This window comes from Diachasma alloeum, unplaced genomic scaffold (genome assembly GCF_001412515.2).
Source record: "Diachasma alloeum isolate Michigan unplaced genomic scaffold, Dall2.0 Dall_scaffold_00187, whole genome shotgun sequence".
Classification (NCBI taxonomy): domain Eukaryota; kingdom Metazoa; phylum Arthropoda; class Insecta; order Hymenoptera; family Braconidae; genus Diachasma; species Diachasma alloeum.
In genome coordinates this window covers 1,129,679-1,150,391 of record NW_021680353.1, presented here as the reverse complement: position 1 = coordinate 1,150,391, position 20,713 = coordinate 1,129,679, and the positions used below count along the sequence as shown (strand labels likewise).

At 45.8% G+C, this 20,713-nt stretch overlaps 2 protein-coding genes across 2 annotated transcripts; both read left to right on the top strand.

The window, feature by feature from the left end:
* Nucleotides 1-347: 347 nt before the first annotated feature.
* On the top strand, nucleotides 348-1,181 carry LOC107048340. The gene has a single exon (XM_015271481.1). It carries the CDS (start codon nucleotides 348-350, stop codon nucleotides 1,179-1,181), a length of 834 nt encoding a protein of 277 aa, XP_015126967.1.
* Nucleotides 1,181-1,909, top strand: LOC107048339. The gene has a single exon (XM_015271480.1). It carries the CDS (start codon nucleotides 1,181-1,183, stop codon nucleotides 1,907-1,909), a length of 729 nt encoding a protein of 242 aa, XP_015126966.1.
* Nucleotides 1,910-20,713: the final 18,804 nt, after the last annotated feature.

Genomic DNA, 20,713 nt, shown 5'->3' with positions numbered 1-20,713 from the left:
GCGCTTCTGAAAATAAGTAATTTCATTGTGTGACCCACGCTTCGGTTTTTAAACGACGGCGTCTCGAGATTTCTGGAACATTCCAACCGTCCGAGCGTAAAGACCTTGGTTTCCCATTGTTCTCGCAGAACCAAAACAAACCGAATAAAAGTGATATCCGAGTGGATATTTGTCACCTCGCGCCGACACATGGCCGAACACCCATAGACGTTGTGTTGTGTTGGTGACAAGTAGAGACTACAACAGCGTTTATTTTTCTCACACATTTATTCCTTAAGCTTAATCGCGCTATGAAGTAAAATTCATCGATTTTATTTCCCGCTGAAATGAAATAAAATAAAGTCAACATGGTGACAACAGCAGCTGACATCCAAACAACTCCCACCGTAACGACAGCAACGGCCATAATGAGGCTCAAGCTCATCATCGCAAGGCCGTTCGACGCGGACAAACCCGCGCTATGGTTCGCGCAGCTGGATACACAGTTCGCTGACCTGAGATACGTCACCGAGTCAGATAAGTACAACAAAACGGTACCGCTGATCGACACTGCTTACGCGGCAGAAATCGAAGATTTAATTGTCTCCAGACCTGTAACAAATCCATACCAAACATTAAAAAACGAACTAATCAGATGTTTCACAAAATCCAGGACTGCGAACATCATCCAATTGCTCGACAGGGAGAGCATTGAGGATCGAACCCCGTCCAAACACCTGAGACATTTAAAAAGACTTGTTCCAGGCATTGACAACGAGGTCCTGAAAACGCGCTGGTTGTCTCATCTCCCCGAGCAGACGCGAGCTACACTGGCCACCCAGGAGAACACTTCCATTGATGATCTCGCGAAGCTAGCAGACAGGGTGCACGAGGTATTCAACCCGAACAGCGTCACAGCAATCACCAGCTCGCCAGCCAACGCAGTCAACATGGCGCTCCTCGAGCGAATTGAGCAGCTGACGGCGGCCGTTGCCACCATGCAAACGCGCGACCCACGGTCTCGTTCACGAACACGTCGAGACGGCTCACAGGGTCAGCGCAGCCACTCGCGCCGACGCTCCAGCTCGAGGAAAATATCAAAGAATTTTGACACCTGCTGGTATCACCACAAGCATGGTAATAACGCCCGTAACTGCCTACCCGGTGGTAAATTTCAAGGAAACGCCAGAGAGAGACAATAATGGCGGAAGTCGTCTCTCAATCACAATCCCGCCGCCTATTTATCACCGACAGAACAACTGGGACCCAATACCTAGTGGACACAGGCTCAGACGTCTCTGTCACGCCTTGCAGGCGGTCACCAAGCCAAAGGGAGACCAGTGGCTATAAACTCTTCGCGGCCAATGGCACCCTCATTGATACGTACGGCTCCATCTCGCCAGATCTCGGTTTCCGCAGAGATTTCACATTGCGATTCATCGAAGCAGACGTCAGTAAACCCATCATCAGTGCTGACTTCCTGCATCACTTCAGTCTGCTACCGGACTTGAGAAACGGAGCAATCATCGACAGCGCGACAGGCCTCCAATCGAATGGCCAGTCCGCGCGATTCCGCGCGACGTCTGTCAAACTCCTCGAGATCAAGGAGGATTCACCGTACGCGTCGATCCTCAAAGAGTTCCCAACAATAGCAAAACCGGGAAGATTGCTCAGAAAAGCGAAGCACTCCACCGTTCATCACATAAGGACAACACCAGGACCACCAATCTCCTGCAGAGCTCGCCGCCTAGCGCCGGATAAACTCAAAACCACTCAAGCGGAGTTGTCCAGCATGCTGACGCTCGGAACCGCGAGGAGATTTGAAAGTCCCTGGGCATCCGCGCTCGACCTAGCCCCTAAGGGCAACAACGGATGGAGGCCATGCGGTGATTACCGCGCACTCAACGACGGGAGAATACCAGATAAGTAGCCTGTTCGTTATATAGAAGATTTTGCTGCCAACCTTCATGGCAAAACAATCTTTTCCACCATAGATTTGGTTAAAGCCTTCAACCAAATTCCAGTGGCACGCGAAGACATCCAGAAAACGGCAATAATCACGCCATTTGGACTCTTCGAATTCCCATACATGACATTTGGCCTCAGAAACGCAGCTGAGACATTCCAACGTCTGATCGACGAGGTCACACGCGATCGACCATTTTTGTTCCCGTACATAGACGACATCTTGGTAACATCGGAAAACGCGGAGCAACATCGCGAGCACCTGAGGATCCTCTTCCAACGACTCTAGGACTACGGGCTGATAATCAACGTCGCCAAATCAGTCCTCGGACAGCCAGAGGTACTTTTCCTCGGACAGGTGATCAACGCTCAAAGTATTAAACCCCCCAATGATCGAATCAACGCGATCCTGGAGTTCACAAGGCCAACAACGGTTAAATCGCTACGCAGATACCTTGGAACTCTAAATTTCTACCGGAAGTTCATCAAAGGAGCAGCAGAAATCCTCGCCCCGCTGAACGCCGCGACTCAGGGGACGAACGTCAAGGGAAAGCAACCAGTAGCCTGGTCTCCAGCCCTTGAAGAAGCATTCACGCGCAGCAAGCAAGCGCTAGCAGAAGCCACTCTGTTGTCTCATCCAAATATCGAGGCAGAGTGGGCTATCTTCACAGACGCGTCGCATCACGCGATCGGCGCCATTCTACAGCCGGAACACCACGGTTCTTGGCAGACGTTAGCCTTTTTCAGCAAGAAACTTGGAATTTCTTCGCAGAAACACGTGGCTTACGACAGGGAATTGCAAGCAATCTACGAGGCAGTACTGCACTTCAGGCATATCTTTGAAGGACGACATGTGATAATTTTCAGCAATCACAAACCGCTGACTCATGCGTTCCAACAGAAACCGGAACGAGCTCCCCTGGCAATACAGGAGACTGGACTACATCGCCCAGTTTTCCACGGACATCAGATACGTCGCGGGCCCAGACAACGTCGTGGCAGACGCCCTATCACGAGTAGAGGAAATCACGACTGCCGTCACACCTCAGCAGCTGGTAGATGCCCAACGCGACGATCAAGCACTCCGACAATTACTCCAGCGACCGGACGTGAACCTGCGACTGGACCGCTTACAATTCCCAGGAATGGACGAACCACTGTACTGTGAAACTTGAATTTCTTCGCAGAAACACGTGCGATTCCAAGTTTCTGTACTGATGTATCATCAGATACAGTTCGCCCATACGTTCCTGCTCCGCTGAGACAACAGGTCTACAGCTCACTGCACTCAATGGCTCATCCTGGACCCAAAGGCACGCGGAAACTCGTGACACAACGCTACGTGTGGCCTGGCATAAACAAAGACTGTGCCCAATGGATCAAACACTACCTGGAGTGTCAGAAAAACAAGCTAACGCGACACACGGTCACACCAATAGCTAACATCGAGACACCATCACGACGATTCGAACACATACACGTCGATTTAGTCTCTCTTCCTGCCTCAAAAGGACACAGCTGGTGCTTGACCATCGTCGACAGATTTACGCGATACCCAGAAGCACTTCCACTGATCGACTCGAGGATGTCAACAGTAGTCAACGCGATTCTTTATCACTGGATCGCATGCTTCGGCATCCCCCTGAGAATTACATCTGACCAGGGCGATCAATTCTTCTCAGACACCTTCAAGGTGCTTACGCGAATTCTGGGCACCGAGAGGTTGATGTCGATCCCATTTCATCCTCAATCAAACGGCATGGTTGAGAGAATACATCGCCAACGAAAAGCAGCACTGCGATGCCATGGCGAAGCTTTCTACGACGCACTTCCCCTGGTACTTCTAGGGTTGAGATCCGCGTGGAAAGAGGACCTTCAAACGACTCCCGCCGAGCTAACATACGGGGAATCGATCCGTCTACCCGGAGAATTCCTCATCCCATCGAACCAACATGCAGCAGCACCGGAATTGGTGAGAAATCTACGCGAGCATTTCCGCAGGATCGCGCCGACTCCCGCTGCACATCACGATACACGTTCAACCTTCATCTTCAAGGATCTAACGATGTGTACACGTTTTTGTCCGCGATGACCACGTGCGAATGGCATACCGATCACCACACATCGACCCATGCCGGGTAATCAGTCGTTATGACAAATACTTCGTCATTTGGTACAAGTCCGGAGGATTGGGTAACTACAAGAATACACCGATCTCCATCGACCGACTGAAACCAGCGTACGTACTGCCGGAGGACATGGACGAGATCCAAGGACAGCCTCCACCGCCAGACGTATCAGAAGAGTCTCAACAACAACAGAATCAGCCGCAGCCGAGCACGAGCACGGCGAACAGGACTCAGAGGCCGAGGAGACGCGTAAATTTCGCGAACAGACCGACAATCCACGTCTATACTGTCTAAATTTCCTCACCAACAAATTTTTTTTTCACCTGCTTATTACATTTCACCTGTTCCGAGATTAATTTTTTTCTGTTGCAGTGCTGAAAAACTACCTTTTTTCACTTAAGCAGGGAGTCATGTAGCGTCTCGCTACACACACACACCAACGCGTAACACACGCACGGATACGACAACGCTGAGAGACGACTGGACATTGGTGACATCATCGCGCTCTGTCACGCGCCCAGTATAAAATACCTCTCGCTCGCACCTATTGTCATGCGTATCCGAATTCCCGTCTTACGCGATTTAAGATAGTCAGTAGAGTCTAACACTGACCTCTGATCAGATCACTTTGATTATTCTTTCTCTTTTGTATATATATTCTAAACGTCTTGATTAAACTGTAATTTAAATACTAATTACCTTTGTTAGTGAATTGTTACATCCCTCAACAACCTCAATTCCTACAGAGGAGCGGTCTGAGAATACATTTTTATCAAATTTACTGCCCGGGAAACATGCGCTGATTTTTAATAAATTAACAAAAAATGAATTTCGGGGAAAATACACGAGTATGCGGTTTCTCCGGGGGGTTGAAGACACCCGCCTATATCCGGATGGATGGAAATTTAGGAGGGTGAGGGGGAGGGATTTGAGACTACATTGTTATAAAATCTGCCCCTCCGGAAACATGCGCTGATTTTTTATAAATTAAAAAAAATGAATTTCGGGGAAAATAGATGATCATGCGGTTTCTCCGGGGGGTTGAAGACAGCCGCCTATATCCGGAGGGATGAAAATTTAGGGGTGTGAGGGGAGGGGTTGAGACTACATAGTTACAAAATTTACCCCTCCGGAAACATGCGCTAATTTTTTATAAATGAAAAAAAAATGAATTCCGGGAAAAATACATGATCATGCGGTTTCTCCGGGGGGTTGAAGACAGTCGCATATTTTTAGGTACAATGTTGTTCCCAAGAACAGAAAAAATCGATTGACATGCTTTCCTAACAGTTTTTCCTTGATGGAATTCATAGCGAATGCAGTGTCTAATAAATAGCTTATCGGTCTGCATGTTTTATTCACAGAATTTAAGGTTATGTTTAGGACTCGCTTATGTTTTGATACTACATAATAAAACCCACCATATCATATGTATGCGGTAATTTTTTTTTACCTTTCTGACTCTAAATCGGATAGCTGAGGGTACGATGGGGTAATTTTTTTGACCCTTCTGACCCTTAATCGCATTGTGGACAGTCCAATCGTGGGGGGAATTTTTTTTTACCCTTCTGACCCTAAATTTAACAGCGAAGGGTCCGAGCGAGTAGGTCTTTTTTTCTGACCTTTCAGACCCCAAATCTGATAGTTGAGGGTGCGATGAGAGGGGTGGAGGGTTTTTTTCCCCCTTCTGACCCGTAAACGCATTGATGGGTGTCCTCGGGGGCGGCGGAAATTTTTTTTTACCCTTCTGACCGTAAATCGATTTGCGAAGCGTGCGAGGGGGGGGGGATTTTTCCTGATCTTTCTGACCCTCAATTACATTGTGGTAAATCCAAGGGGGGGTGGGTAATTTTCCCTCACCCTTCTGACCCTTACTTGCAATGCGGGAAGTCCAGGAGGAGGGAATTTTTTTGACCCTTGTCACCCTAAATCGCATTGTGGAAAGTCCAAGCGTGGGGGAAATTTTTTTTTCCGACCTTTCTGACCTTAAATCGAATAGCAAAGAATCCGAGTGGGGGGGAGGCTTTTTTTACCCTTCAGGGTCTAAATCGGATTGTGGAGAATCCAAGAGGTGAGGGGGATTTTTTTTTTACCCATCTGACCCTAAATCGGATAGTTGAAAGTGTGATGAGTGGGGAGGAGGGATTTTTTTACCCTTCTGACCCTTAATCTCATTGTGGGAAGTCCAAGTGTGGAGGAAATTTTTTTTTACCCTTGTAACCCTAAAGTGAATAGTGAAGGGTCCTCGGGGGCCCCCCCGGGTTCTGACCCTTCAGACCCCGCATCTGATCGTGGAAGATCCAAGGGGATTTGTTTTTGACCCTTCTGATCCTAAATCGGGTAGTTGTGGGTGCGATGGGCGCGTTGGGGGGAGGGGGGAATTTTGGGTTCTTTGTTAAAGATGCAAGGGGGGGAATTTTTCCTAACCCTCCTGACCCTAAATCGGATTTTTACGGTTTTGATGGGGTGAGGAAATTTTTTTCAACTTTCTGACCCTTAATCGTATGGTGGCAAGTCCAAGGGGAAGGGGAATTTTTCCTGACCCTCCTGATTCTAAATCGGATTGTTATGGTTTTGATGTGGTCAGGAAATTTTTTTTACCTTTCTGACCCTTACTTGTATTGTGGCAAGTCCAAGGAGAAGGGGAATTTTTTTTTTGATCCTTGTAACCCTAAATCGGATTGTCGAGGGTGTGATGGGGAGATTTTTTTTACTCTTCTGATCCTTAATGGCATTGTGGAAAATCCAAGGGGGGGGGGGAAATATTGTTTTCCGCCCCTTCGGGCCCTAAATCAAATTGCGAAGGTCCGAAGGGGCGGGGGCCTTTTTTTCCCGACACTTCAGACCCCAAATCGGATTTCGGCGGATCCGAAGGGTGAGGGGATTTTNGGGGGGGATTTTTCTTGACCCATCTGACCCTAAATCGAATTGCGAAGCGTGCGAGGGGGGGGAATTGTTCCTGACCATTAGGACCTTTAATCGCATTCTGGGCGATCCAAGGGGGGGTGGAATTTTTTTCCGGAGCCTTCTGGCCATAAATCGAATTGCAAAGGGTCCGTGAGGCGGGGGGGTGTAGGGATTGAGGAGTCGTCGGGAAAGTAACAATCCACTAACAAATGCAATTAAACTATTAATTACAGATTTATTATCCGCGTCAAATTAATACAAAGGTGAAGAGAAAATAATATGATCCGATCAAGTGTGCGATACGAGCTGTACTGTTAGACTGAATTATATTTATACGGAAAGGTGTCAGCGAGGCTGTCGAATATCCTTACGATTTGACGAATCCGAAAAGAATACGCGTGGCACTGAAGGTGCGAGTGAGACGGCAAATGCCTGTGCTCGTTGTTAGCCAGTGTTCGCGTTTTAGGATGTAGCAAAGCGCTAGGGGGGGGGGGATTCTGACCCTTCAGACCCCACATCGAATTGTGGAAGATTCAAGGGGAGGGAATTTTTTTTCTGACCGTTCTGACCCTAAATCGGATAGTTGATGGTGCGTTGGGCGGCTGGGGGGGAATTTTGGGTGCTTTGTTAAGGATTCAAAGGGNGGCGGCGGGGGGGAATTTTGGGTGCTTTGTTAAGGATTCAAAGGGGAGGGAATTTTTTCCTGACCGTTGTCCCTCTTAATCGCATTATGGGGTGTTCAAGGGGGGGGGGCGGTGAATTTTACCTGACCCTTCTGACCGTAAATCGAATTGCGATGCGTGCGAGGGGGTAGGGAATTTTTTCTGACACTTCTGACCCTCAATCACATTGTTAGGTGTCGAAGGGGGCGGGGGGAAATTTCTTCTGACACCCCTAAATCGGATAGTTGAGGGTGCGATGGTGAGGTTTTTTATGACCCTTCTGATCCTTAATCGCATTGTGGGAAGTCGAGGGAGGGGGGGAATTTTCCTTTTGACCTTTCTGACCCTAAATAAAATTGCGCGGGTCCAAGGGTTGGTGGAAATTTTTTCCTGACCCTCCTGACCCTTAACCAAACTGGGTATGGTGAGGGGAAGGAGGTATTTTTCCTGATCCTTCTTACCCTTAATCGCATTATGGGAAGTCCAAGGAGGTTGGGGCAATCTTTCTTACCCGTTCTGACCTTAAATCGAATTGAGACAGATGCGAGGGGGGAGGGAGTTTTTTTCTGACCCTTCTGACTCTAAATTGGATTATGAAAGATGCGAGCCGGGGCGTCAATTTTTCCTTACCTTTAATCGGATTGTTGCGGTTGCGAGGGGTGAGATTTTTTCTGACCCTTCTAACCCTTAATCGAATTGTTTCTTGTTCGATGAGGAGGCGGGCATTTTTTTCGGACCCTTCCGACCCTAAATCAGATTGCGAAGGGTGCGCGGGAGAAGAATGTTTCCTGACTCTTCACGAACGGTGCAGGGGGGCGGGTCAATTTTTCCCGGACTCTTCTGACCCCAAATCGGTTTGTGGTGGGCGCGAGAAACGAGTGGCGGGGTGAATTTTCGTTTTTTTGTTAACGCTGCATTGGGGGGTTAGGTATTGTTCCTGACCCTTCTGACCCTTAATCGCATTGTGGGCAGTCCGAGGGGGGTATGGGAATTTTTTCTTGACCTTTCTGACTCTAAATCGGATTGTTGAAAGTGCGTTAGGGGGGGGGAGGGATTTTTTTCTGACCTTTCTGACCCTTCTGATTCATTTTGGAATTAGGTGCATGGCCGCACGGAGTGGAGGGAGGGGGGGGGAATGTCGAAAACAGGGCTTTCTGACCCTAACAGTTCACTTTGAAAATTGGGTGTGTACTGCAGGAAGGCGTAGAGTGGGTTCAGCTCTCCATATCTTAAAAATTACTGACCCTATTGACCCTCATGCAGCTTGTGAGACAAAAATATGAAGGAATCAAGCGCGAGTGCAAAATTTTTCACCTGATGGCTCACCTTGAGAATTAGATGCTCGGTTGTACGGGAGGGGAGTTGGGGGATTGCGTCTCAAAAACTATCGATTTCTCTGACTTTACCTGTTCATTTTAGAAATTGGGTGTGTGGCAGAAGTAGATGAGGAGAGGATATTCAATTCTCCATCTATGTCTTGAAAACTACACACCCTTTTAACCCTAATTATGATTGTAAAAAAAATCCGGTTAGGATATACTGCGATGATGATCAAACTTTAAAATGGTTAGATCGCACCATTCTACTTGGTCGGGATTTGAACTCGGAACCTTTCGCAAGTGAGGCAACGAACTTACCTACTGCAACGGTAAAAAAAATATATGGAAGAATCAAATACCAGTTGAAAAATTTCATCTAATGGCTCATTTTGGAAAATAGGTGCATGATCGCAGCGCCTAATTTGACCCTAATGGCTTGTTTTAAGATGAAGTTGCGGCAGGAGGGAGGAACCACTGACGCTTCCGATCGCACAGCTTATCTGGAAAATGCGGTGGCCGGTTTGGGGGGGAGAATTTTCAACTTGTTCAAGTAGGAATATTGTAACCTTCTGACTGAGGATTGAAGGACTGATAATTCAGAGTCCGAAAAATTGTACAATATGTCGCGGAGATTGGGAGAAAATGGGACGTTTTGTAATCTCTTTTATTTATTACTATCTTTGTTGATGAATGAGATTGTTCATTAGGAAAATATTGAGCGAATGTGTTTTACATTGAATTCAGAATGCATTTTTCTTCCAGGTCGGTTCGGCAATTCTACAACGAGATAGCCGCAGTCGACATTTTTATTAATTAAATAAATAATTATCACATGGAGTTTTTTCTTCTTTCGTTGGCTTCCCAGGGGTTCAACGAATCTCTGAAAAAATTGACGATTTAAAAAAGAAATTTTCGTATGTTCGGTAGCGGTGCAAATTTTGCCGACTTTTACGGACCCTGAAAATCGGGGGGGTTTTTCGGCTTCTCACAGCAATTATTAATTAAGTAATCAAATTAAAAACTTGAAAATTCGTATTGGGTGAGTGAAATACTTATATTACACAGTGCAATTGATCTCATAGTTTTACGATTTTTGTTCGTCAAGTTAGGAACATTCATTTTGAGTGGTCTGTACTTTCGACACCGACAGTAGTTACTGTCGACCCCAGTGAAATTTTGCTAATGATGGCAAATTGTTTTAATTGGCCGTAATTTTTTTTTTCAATCACAATTGTGTTTTATACCACTTTTCCCTGTTTATAACATTTTCCAACATTTTCAACGTTATGTACAATTGTCAATTCTGTAGTCTAATTTCCGCAATCTCGATTTTCAAGGGATTTCCTAACTTATCATTTACTGAATTATTAACTTTATATTTTAGATATCCTATATGTTGTAACGTGTTATTTTATTTAGACCGTTCAACGGTGAAATTTACCATCCAGACAGGAAGTCATCACTGCGAAGCGAGAGTCAAAAGGGTTCATTTGGGGTTCTGACTAATGCTTTGGTTTTTTATTTTTTTTGTTATTGTATCGAGCCACATATAGGAACTTCTTCAGCCTCGGACGTCAGGTCTCCAGGGAGCTGGGAAGGGGGAAACTCCAGAAAGTCGTTATGTGGTAAAAGAGCTGCTTTTGTATATGGATCGAGTTCCCGCGTTGGAGGGATAGCTCGAGTGCAGTTCACCGGCAGCGCCACTTGTCGGCGGTGACGGGACGAAGGCGGTTATCGGCCGAGATTTGCGAGGCCATTTTTGGATCTCCTCGCCTAACCGGAAGTGATGGTTTAGGCAGTGCGAGAGAAATTATCGGACTGACGTTAGACGTCCGGTAATGATACGAAATAAAGGGAAAAGGAATTGGATATTTATTCTCTATTTTGGTGAAGTTGTCACACAGCTGAGTGTTTATTGGAGAATAAGTCTGGTTTGGTTGGGTTACAACCAATCAGAGCNTATTCTTTTGACTGACTAGTATTTTATTATTTTGACCAATCATTGGTTAGGGATTTTCTAGTGTATCGAGTCTTTAGCTTTTGTTGAATATTTGTGTTATTAATTTTCTGAGGGGTGATTTGAATTGAAATGAACAAGGGGGTTTATTGAATAAATTATTTATTCCCCGGATTATTGGATTTTTTAGATAATTTGTTAGATAAGAAAACCAAGTCATTTCGGAAACTTCAGAACAACCATTTGTATCGAGAACCCAGCCGCCACCGCGGTTGTCTGAGCTGTCGGAGGTTGTTCTTTCGTCTCGAGTAATTGTCGATTTATTTGTCGTTTGAATTGCACGGTTCACCCGTGCTGGCGCCCAACTTTCTTTTCGTTGTTTGGTCGCTGAGGGCTGCGTATTTTTCACCGTCCGCAGAGGTAAGAAAATACGTCACAATGTATAGAATGTTTCACTCACTCAGGCCAATAATTGTTTTATCCGATCGAAATTATATTAAAGAGAAATTGATTGTGAATTCAAATGAAATATTATTCAAATATAAGTGTGTTATTATCGATTTGGTAAAATATAATTCCTTAGAATTTGAAATTTATTCGAATTTGTTTTTTATATTTTTTATAGGTAATGATAAGTAGTGATGAATAGTACTATTTTTGAAGTTGAGTTAAACTTATTGAGAGCAATTGAAAAACCCATCAATTGTTTGAGACTCTTAATCACACGTAATGTTTACATTCATAAAAAAATTTTTGTTTTCTATATTTCATTTGATATATTATATCTATATCTTTAAAGTTATGATTTTTAATAATTATATATATTATAACATGATAGAAATCATGTACTGTTCCTCGCCTGAACTGACCGCGTATTAAAAGGGGTTTTAGGAATTAGGAAAGTACCTTAGCGAGGAGTCGGATCACCCAAGATCACATTTTCACAATTAGTTCTCGTATTCTTTAGTTCTCGAGAGCTACGAAGTCGGCACTACGGCACATGACGAGTTGACACACCGACGAGCACGCACACACAGAGTCTGTAGAGACTCACAGCAACAAGCACGCGGGAGACGATAGTCGCACGCCAGTAGGCAACTCAGGCCTCTACGTGTGGACCCCCACCACTTCGCGGATGTTACTGTGGCGCAAGGCCACCACATAAAAAACTCAGGCTGTAGTATCGAGAGAGCATCGGATTGTGTTGGCCCCGCCGCCGTTGAATACGGAACAGTTCACGGCCCTAGTGGAAAAACATAAGGTGGAGGCGTAACATGCCTGATCAGAATTTCGGTTCGGACTTGGTCAGTATCTGATCGAGACCGGAACAAAATTTCCACCCAGGTATGAGTCAATTTAAGAGTGAAATTCATAAGTGTCCTGGTAGCTCAGATGGTAAGAGCATCCGACGCGACATTGGGAGGTCCCGGGTTCAATTCCTGGCTAGGAAATTACTATTTTTTTCTCTAAAAAAAAATTCAATTTAATTAATGCCTAATGATGGTAGGCGGAGAAACCCTAGTGGAAAAATTTAAGGTGGAGGCGTAACATGCCTGATCAGAATTTCGGATCGGACTTGATCAGTTTCTGATCGAGACCTGAACAGAATTTCCACTCGGGCGATGGCGAGGTGCAAGTCCCAAGTCTTTGGGACCATTAAAATAGTAATTATGGCCAGTGCAAATGCACGATTAGAACATGAATGCTCCGCGCGACATCGGTAGATTAGGATGGGGGTAGGAGAGAAATTCAGATCCATCGGGGCGATGTATTGCCCGAGGAATCACTCTTCGCTGGGATTTCAGCTTGTAAAGTCGCTCTGCGCAATTAAGTCTATTTGCTCTTCGAGCTCGTTAGAAAATTCAAGTAATTAGTCTTTGGGGTGTTGTACCTGGATTTTTCCGGTCATCGTCCGAGACCGCTGCCGTATCCAAGGGTCCAGACGAGGTTTTCCTGGAGTTTATCGCGGATCAACGGTGAGCGTAATTTTGTTTGTGAGTGCTCGCGTGGCTTTCTAACTATAGCCTCCGGTCGCCATTTGGGCATCGTTTGAGTACTAAGTAGTCGTACTGTGAGACGCGGCACTCAGTGGCCTTGGGCCGAACTAATTGTCTTATTTACTGAACATCAGTGTTTCATTTCTTTTCATTGTGATTCTTTTTGGAACTGTATTTTTTTTTGTCCGCGTGGCTCTCGCGTCGTCGTTGCGTCCGGGTGATTCTCGCATTCATGCATTATTCACGCCATTGAATTCTTTGATTAATAATTACCAAGATTTATTGAAGATTAAATCGAGTTCCGTTAGTTCTCTCCGCTAGTCGGAGTTTATGATTTTGCAATTATCAATACCGTTTTCTATGATTATTATTTAGGTTTAATATGTTTTTTTAATATCGAATCGGGGAATTTACCACTTTAATTTTTTTTGTTAGAATACATTTATTTTACACGGTGTTGAGTGTATCATTTTTTTGCCCGTTCCCACACCCCTCCGCGGTTTTCTGAGCTGGTCGTAGAACGCGCTTCCACATCGTGATCTTGTCCTTTGAAGGTTAAAAGGACTGGCGCCCTTCTGGTATTTTTTTTTGGTTCCTCTAGGTGATCACCTTCGTACTTTATTCGGGTGGAGAGGTTCTATTCAGGGCGACCAAATTTCGTGAAGGACCACACGTATGATGCCCGCATNCCCCCCCCCCCCAAATTTATAGAGGCCATCATTCCTTAGATTAAATATGTATTATATTTGCATAATACAAAAATGTAGTCCATTTAGTTCGCCGCCCGTTTCAGTGTGCCAGTCGCGGTCCATAACTAGCCTCTTACGCGCTTATGTGCGGATCTTGGGGCGGACAAGCCTCGTCCCTGGTGGCCTCTCAATGCCATAACGCCCAGAGTAGTAAGGGCAGTTCGTGTTCTTTATGCCCTCCTCCCCGCATTTTCCGCAGTGTCCCCCTGAAATACGGGCAGTCTGAAGCCCGATGAGATGAGTTACTGCAGTTGCTGCAGCCCGATCGAGCACCCCATTCCATCCACATGTGTGGGCTTCGCTGGAATTGGTTGGCGAGGTCCCGAGCTCGACAATTGCTCTCCTCCGCCCTGACATACGGCAGGGGTCTGTAGCGCGCGTTAGTCGCGCATGCCTGCAAGCGTGGATCGTCGCTCAACACGATGAACTTCAGGTCCGCCGTCACCTTCTCCACTAGGGTTTGGAGCTTGGCCACAATGGGCACCACCTCGTCGAAAACGGGGTGTTCGCTCTCGAGGTATGGCTTCTCCACCATCTCCAAGATTACCAAACCTTCCGTGGCTGATTTCAAGCCGGCCAAAGCCTGCTTCACCTTAACCTGCTCCATGCTGTAGGGATGGAATAATGGACCATGAACAACTAATGAGATGAGAAGACAAATATTACGGGTTTCCTAATGTCGTGGCTCACTCGTCGTCAGTATCGCGCGCGAATCGCTCATTGTCCGCGGATGCCACGAGTTTCAAGTCTTTGACGTGGTGTCTACCCGCGATATTACCTGCCTCATCTAATAATTTGTAAATAAATTCCGAGTCTATCTCTTTGATACGGTAAACATTCGTACGGCACTTCCGAGCCAACTTGGAGGTGAAGCCTCTCGGTTCTGAAGACAGTACTCGTATCTTACACCCGACGAGATTGCCGTCCGCGAATTTTACGTCCCGATGGTGACGATTGTAATAGCGACCCTGCTGCTCGAACGACCTATCCAAATTATCAGAAATTAAATCATAAATTTCTTTCATGCGTTCCATCTATTTCGTCCATTTCACGGTATTCGGTACCGCTATCTCTTCGTCTAGCGCTTTCATTTTCGGCCAAAAACATTATCGCGAGGCTGACGACCGAAATTCCAGAACGCAGGCGAAACATGTAACGAGCTGTGGAGCGCTGTATTATACGCTGAGCGAAATTCGTTCAGGTGCAAATCCCATCCACGATGATCTTGTTCGACGAAACAAATCATCATCGTTTTCAACACGCGATTTACGCGTTCAACGCGATTGGCTTGAGCGTGGTACGGTGGTGTGGTTGTATGGCGGATATCAAAGGATTTCGCCATTTCCTGCATCAATTTATTCGTAAATTCCGTACCATTATCTATAAGGATCACGCGAGGTGTCTTCCAGCGAAAAATTATGAAATTCTTAAATTTTTAAATAATTAATTAATTAATTTATTAATTAATTTTTAAATTTTTTTTTTTTGCGATAATGGATTTACCATCCGCCTCTTTTAATGGTGCCACCTCCACCCACTTGATAAACAAATCCTGAAAAACCAATAGGTAACAATAACCTGATTTTCTCAGTGGAAATGGACCCATGATATCCGCGGCAACCACTGTCCACAGTTCATGAAAAACGCGCTGTCCCATCAACCCGGTGGGTTGTAAGTGTGAAACTTTACACGTCTGGCGAACTTCACATGAAGTGACGTATTTGACTACATCCTCAGACATTCCCAGCCAATAATACGCGAGGGCTACTCGTTTTTTCAATCCCTAAGTGACCTGACTGCGGTAAGTCATGGGATTCTGAAATAATATCTAATCGCGACGACTTCGGGCGAACGAGCTTCCACGCATCGAGGTCCTCCGCAACCGTTGAAACCAGGGGATTCAGTAGGTATCGACACAATTGATTATTCTCCACTATCCACCTTTTAAATTTCGCTGGTCCCCAACTTACAGACGCCTTTCTGCGAGAATACCACTCGTCCTCCGTTTCCGCCGCGCTCTCTTCAATAATGTTTCCCTCACTTCCTTCCGCCGAAATATTCGGGTCTTGAACAGCATTAATTTCATTATCTTCCGCCTGCGTAGGCTCGTCCTCGTATATTCGTGATAACGCGTCGGGAACTTCATGGAGTTTCCCAGGCCTCTGCACAAGATCGTAATCGTACTCCTGTAAACTGAGTACCCACCTTTCTAACCGGCCGGCCGGGTTTTTCAAATTGTGAAGCCATCGTAACGCGCTATGATCGGTAACTACCGTAAAATTGTAACCTTCGATATAACGTCTGAAATGGTCGACAGCCTACACAACCGCAAGACACTCTTTTTCCGAAACCGAGTATTTATGTTCGGCCTCATTCATAGTTTGGCTCACGAATGCTACTACATACTCGACCCCATCGATAGTTTGGGTGGGAATGGCTCGCAGGCCGTAGGCACTCACGTCGGTCTGAACAGTAAATGGAACCGAAAAATCCGGACACGACAAAACTGGTGCAGTCGACAGCGCGGCTTTAATACGCGAAAACGCAGTCGATTGCTCGTCACCCCAACTCCATTTCATGTCCTTACGTAACAGACGCATAATAGCCTCCGCCATGGATGCAAAATCGGGGATAAAACGACGATACCACGATGACATACCGAGAAAAAGTCGCATTTGACGTACGGTACGAGGTCCCGGATAATTCAACACCGCTTCGACCTTGGACGGATCGATATAAAGACCCGTCCACAGTAAATCCAAGATATTGAACGCGGTTACTACAGAACACGCTCTTCTCCAAATTTATTTCGAGGTTTGCGGTGCGCAACCTGGTTAACACTAACGCAAGGTACTTAAGGTGGTCCTCGAACGTTTGAGTTACGACGATAATGTCGTCCAAGTACGCGAACGCGAATGGCTCGAGTTCCGGACCAATAAATTTATCAGCAAGACGCTGAAAGGTCGCGGGAGCATTGGTTATACCAAAAGCCATCCCCACAAATTCAAACGTGCCAAGACCTGGAACAGAAAACGCGGTCAACTCGCATATTTCAGGGTCTAACGGCACTTGATGGTACGCTTGCTTCAAATCCAAAGTCGTAATATAACGCGCAGAACGCAATTCATTCAGGATTCCCACCAAATTTGCTATTGGGTACGCGTCTTTTTTCGTTAACTTATTTAACCAGCGGAAATCAAGACATAAACGCCATTTCCCATGGGCCTGTTTCACCATAACAATTGGGTTGTTCCAGTCACTCTGTGACCGGCGAATAATTCCGGCCTCCATGAGCACTTTCACTTGACGTACGAGTTTCTGCTGGATAATTGGGGACATTGCATAACCCTTCAATTTGAATGGTTCATGATTACGCGGCCCCACTATTTTACGAGATGTTAAGTTAGTGAATTTAATTTTCTCGCACGGTAGTGGCACTAACCTATGCACTAACTCATCAATTCGTTTGCGCTCATTATCGTTGGTCTGAACTAACCCACAGATCTCATTCGCTTAGGTAAAATCGCGAGTTTCTATCGGATATTGAGGGTCGTCACCATCGATCCACCACTTGTTTCTTTTGCCATCAAAGCCAAACTCAAAAATACGGACAAAGTCCTTCCCTAATAACATGGGGCGACTCAAACCAGAGGTTACTTCAAACTCGATTACACGTGTAATTCCCTTAATCGAGATTGGGATTTGAACATCTCCCGCGACAGTTTCGGCCAACCCATTAACCATCGCAACAATTGACGAGGCGGGTGGCTTTACCTGCAACTTGAGATTTCTCATCCGTGAATCTGGTAAATTTCATACACACGATTTTGTAGCTCCAGGAATCCATCAGAGCATACAATTCATCCGAACCAACTGACAGCGGCAAGAATATTCGCGCTCCCAATGGTTTTACCGCGGTCTGCCTCGACGTTTCTGCAAAACTTTCCTCTCCTCGTGACGTTCCGGGGGCCGCCGCAACCTCACTATCCCTAGACTCGCATTTTGTCGCGGTACTCACCTCCGCATCGGTGATCAGCCGTTTGGAGTTCTCGCGACCTAAACGTTCGTACGTAGGTGGAAACTCATTTTCGTCATTATCAAGTGCTACTACTGTGCCGTGGCTCAGCTTGAAATTGGTATTTGGATTTTTACGTTTAGTCAATCGTGACGATATAGTTGGGACAACGTCAGACTGCGTATAGTCCTGGTTTGAATCACTGAGACGCGCCCCTCCTTTCCTCTGATTGGAAGACAACCGCGTTCCGCGGTTATTATGAACCGTGATTCTCGAAAAGTCCATTAAGTTATCCGAATTTCTATCAGGAGACCTAGCCGGCGTCATATTAGCGGAGGCAAGTTTTGAAACGCGCGGTTTACGAGGGAGTTGGGTCCTCGAAACTTTGGGAGACAGCACCGAACCCGTTATTGCTGCGCTCCCTTCGCGTTTTCCCCTGACCTTGATTTAGCAGTGTGGTTGGTATATTCGCGCGCTTTCACACCCCTCATTCCACATACGTAACAGTAAATTTCGGTCTGCGGCTGTTTACCAGTCACTCGTTTATGACCGGACTTCTGACAATTGTGACAAAAGTCATTCAACTTAGCAGGCATCGAACCCGCCGACGCTGATCCAGACTTAGGAGTAGTGACTGGGGACGTCCGTCCACCAGCTGAAATTGTAACCCCCGGTTTCGTGGCCTTCGCTACTGCGGAATACGCTCGTGCTTTCGAAGCAGGGGTCTCAATCATGGCAGCCTGAGATACAGTGGGCGTTTTCTGACTGGAAGGTCGCCGAGACTTAGCTTTCTGCTCGGACTTCTTCGCTTCTACAGCAATTTTAACGGGCTTGTAAGGCACGGTACTCCCACTCAACTCGTTTACTTGCTCTACGATTGCTTTGAGTCCTTTCGTCGCGTAGCGCGATGGTATATACGCGCAATGAGGGCAGATAGTCTCGGTCTATGTGTTGATGTACGACTGTGTCTCCAATCAAAATCTAACACCAGACTCTCAAGTTCATCAAATGTACTAAACTCATTGCGAGGAATCATCGGGTGGTACTCGGGTCGCAAATGATTGTATGCGATATCGAGACGAGCAGCTTCTGAGAAATTAGTATTATTAGATAGTCGCCATACTAAGCGGAATGCATCTAAATAATTCGCGCCATGCTCAAGAGGCCTTTGCGTTCTGTTCACGATGTCAACAATCGCGCGGCAACGTGTGTTGATTGGACTCGAAAAACGTGTGAGAAAACCTTCACGCAACTCCGTGAAAGTATTGAAACGCTTCCGACGATCTTCCCACCAATTATACGCGACCACCTTGAGAATCGTAGGCAAAACTTGAAATAACTCATCGTCAGGAATACCACACGTCTCCTGACGCACTCGCAACTGATGAATGAATTCATCGATACTCTCATGGAGTAACCCCGTAAAACTTAATTTGCATCCCAGAACGTGATCAAACATGGCGGCATTATACCGTCTGCCCTGACGACCAGGAAACAGGTGATCGAGTCGCATCTCTGGGTTAATCGCACTTGAATAAAACTGTCCATTGTGCCAAAATTCTAAATTTCAAGTAGGTACATTAGGGTTAAACCCTGAGGGTACCGTAGTTGCCTGAGAAATTGAAGGATTTGCGGGCCTAGATAATCCTGGATTCCGGTCCGCGAAATGCACACGAGATTGACCGCGCTCCTGATTGAGTGAATGAGACCCCAAGAGGGAGGCAATCTTGTCCAAAATTGTATCCTCAAAGTTGGCGTTCGAGGCACTGGTGGTCACCGTCAGATTATTCCCAGTGTGGTTATACCAGGTACGGGGAATCGTCCCGGGCCTTTGATAATACTGAGGCCCTTGGCCTCAGTATGGCGTGGTTCTACCTGGGGTTTCAGTTGGTATCTCGGGGAAAATTGGGGTTGGATATCCCTGGCTATGGTAATAAGCCCGTTGTTGGCCCTGTTGAGGTCGGTGAATCGAAACTTGCGGTCCACTACCTGCATCAAGCCCACTCATATTCTGAGGTGAGCTCGTGTGTTGCGGGATTCCCGGTGTGCGTGAAGCGCGGCTAACGGTATCGAACATGGACGACATATTGTGGAGGAAACTATCCGCCGTTGTGGACGTAACCGTAGTTGGCGTCGATGTCGACTGCACCGACGATCTCGCGATACGCTGTTGGAGAATTGCGGGGTCGACTTGTGACAAGTTGTGCACGGGCTGCTGAACCGTTTCACCCCGCATGGTCTCCGGTTGCATAAAATTTGGACTCTCAAAATCAAATCTGTCGAGGTTGACATCACTCAAACCCGCGAAATAATCATCGACTAGAGACCATGTTACGTCCGCGTACTTCATACGAAATAATGCGCGGCACTAGCTCGGAGATCCATCATACTCAGTAATTTTTTTAGTTCGGAGATCCATCATACTCAGTAATTTATACAACAACAATTGGAATGGATTAGCGTATCCCCCCGACTAACTCATTCTAATGGCAAGATGCCTCCAAAACCCAATAAATCATACTAAAAGAAATTCGTAATAGTTTAATTTTCCCAAAGAATTAATTAATCCATGAAGAACATCAATTCGGACTTAATCGACCTTCCCAAAGGAAAAATCCTACTATACCACTGCCAATAAAAAAAAGACAGCCGATTCTTTTCCCAACAAAAAAAAATCAAAGAAATCAACCAGAAAAAAAAATGAAGAATTCGAAAGGGAATAATCATAAGGAAAAACAAATCAACTGTTGGGATTTCAAAGTAATTTGAATTACAAAGGGTTATTAACTTATCGGCGCAGGAAGATAATTCAGTTGATTACGTGTACATTGTCTGGTATGAAGGTATTCGCTGATCGGATGTTTGCTCTCTGGCTCGTGAACTCTCGCTTTCATCACCATGTGATTTATTAATTACTTTTATATCCGTTGTTATCTTATCCATCTTCAATTAAATATGTTCAATTTTTATTAAACATGACGAAGTTACTTATTGAGAATACCCGCAAACAACATCAACAAAGCAAACAAAAATC

What these genes read in the sequence shown, in the direction of transcription:
- LOC107048340 (XM_015271481.1), top strand. Translation starts at nt 348, where the DNA reads ATGGTGACAACAGCAGCTGACATCCAAACAACTCCCACCGTAACGACA.
- LOC107048339 (XM_015271480.1), top strand. Translation starts at nt 1,181, where the DNA reads ATGGCGGAAGTCGTCTCTCAATCACAATCCCGCCGCCTATTTATCACC.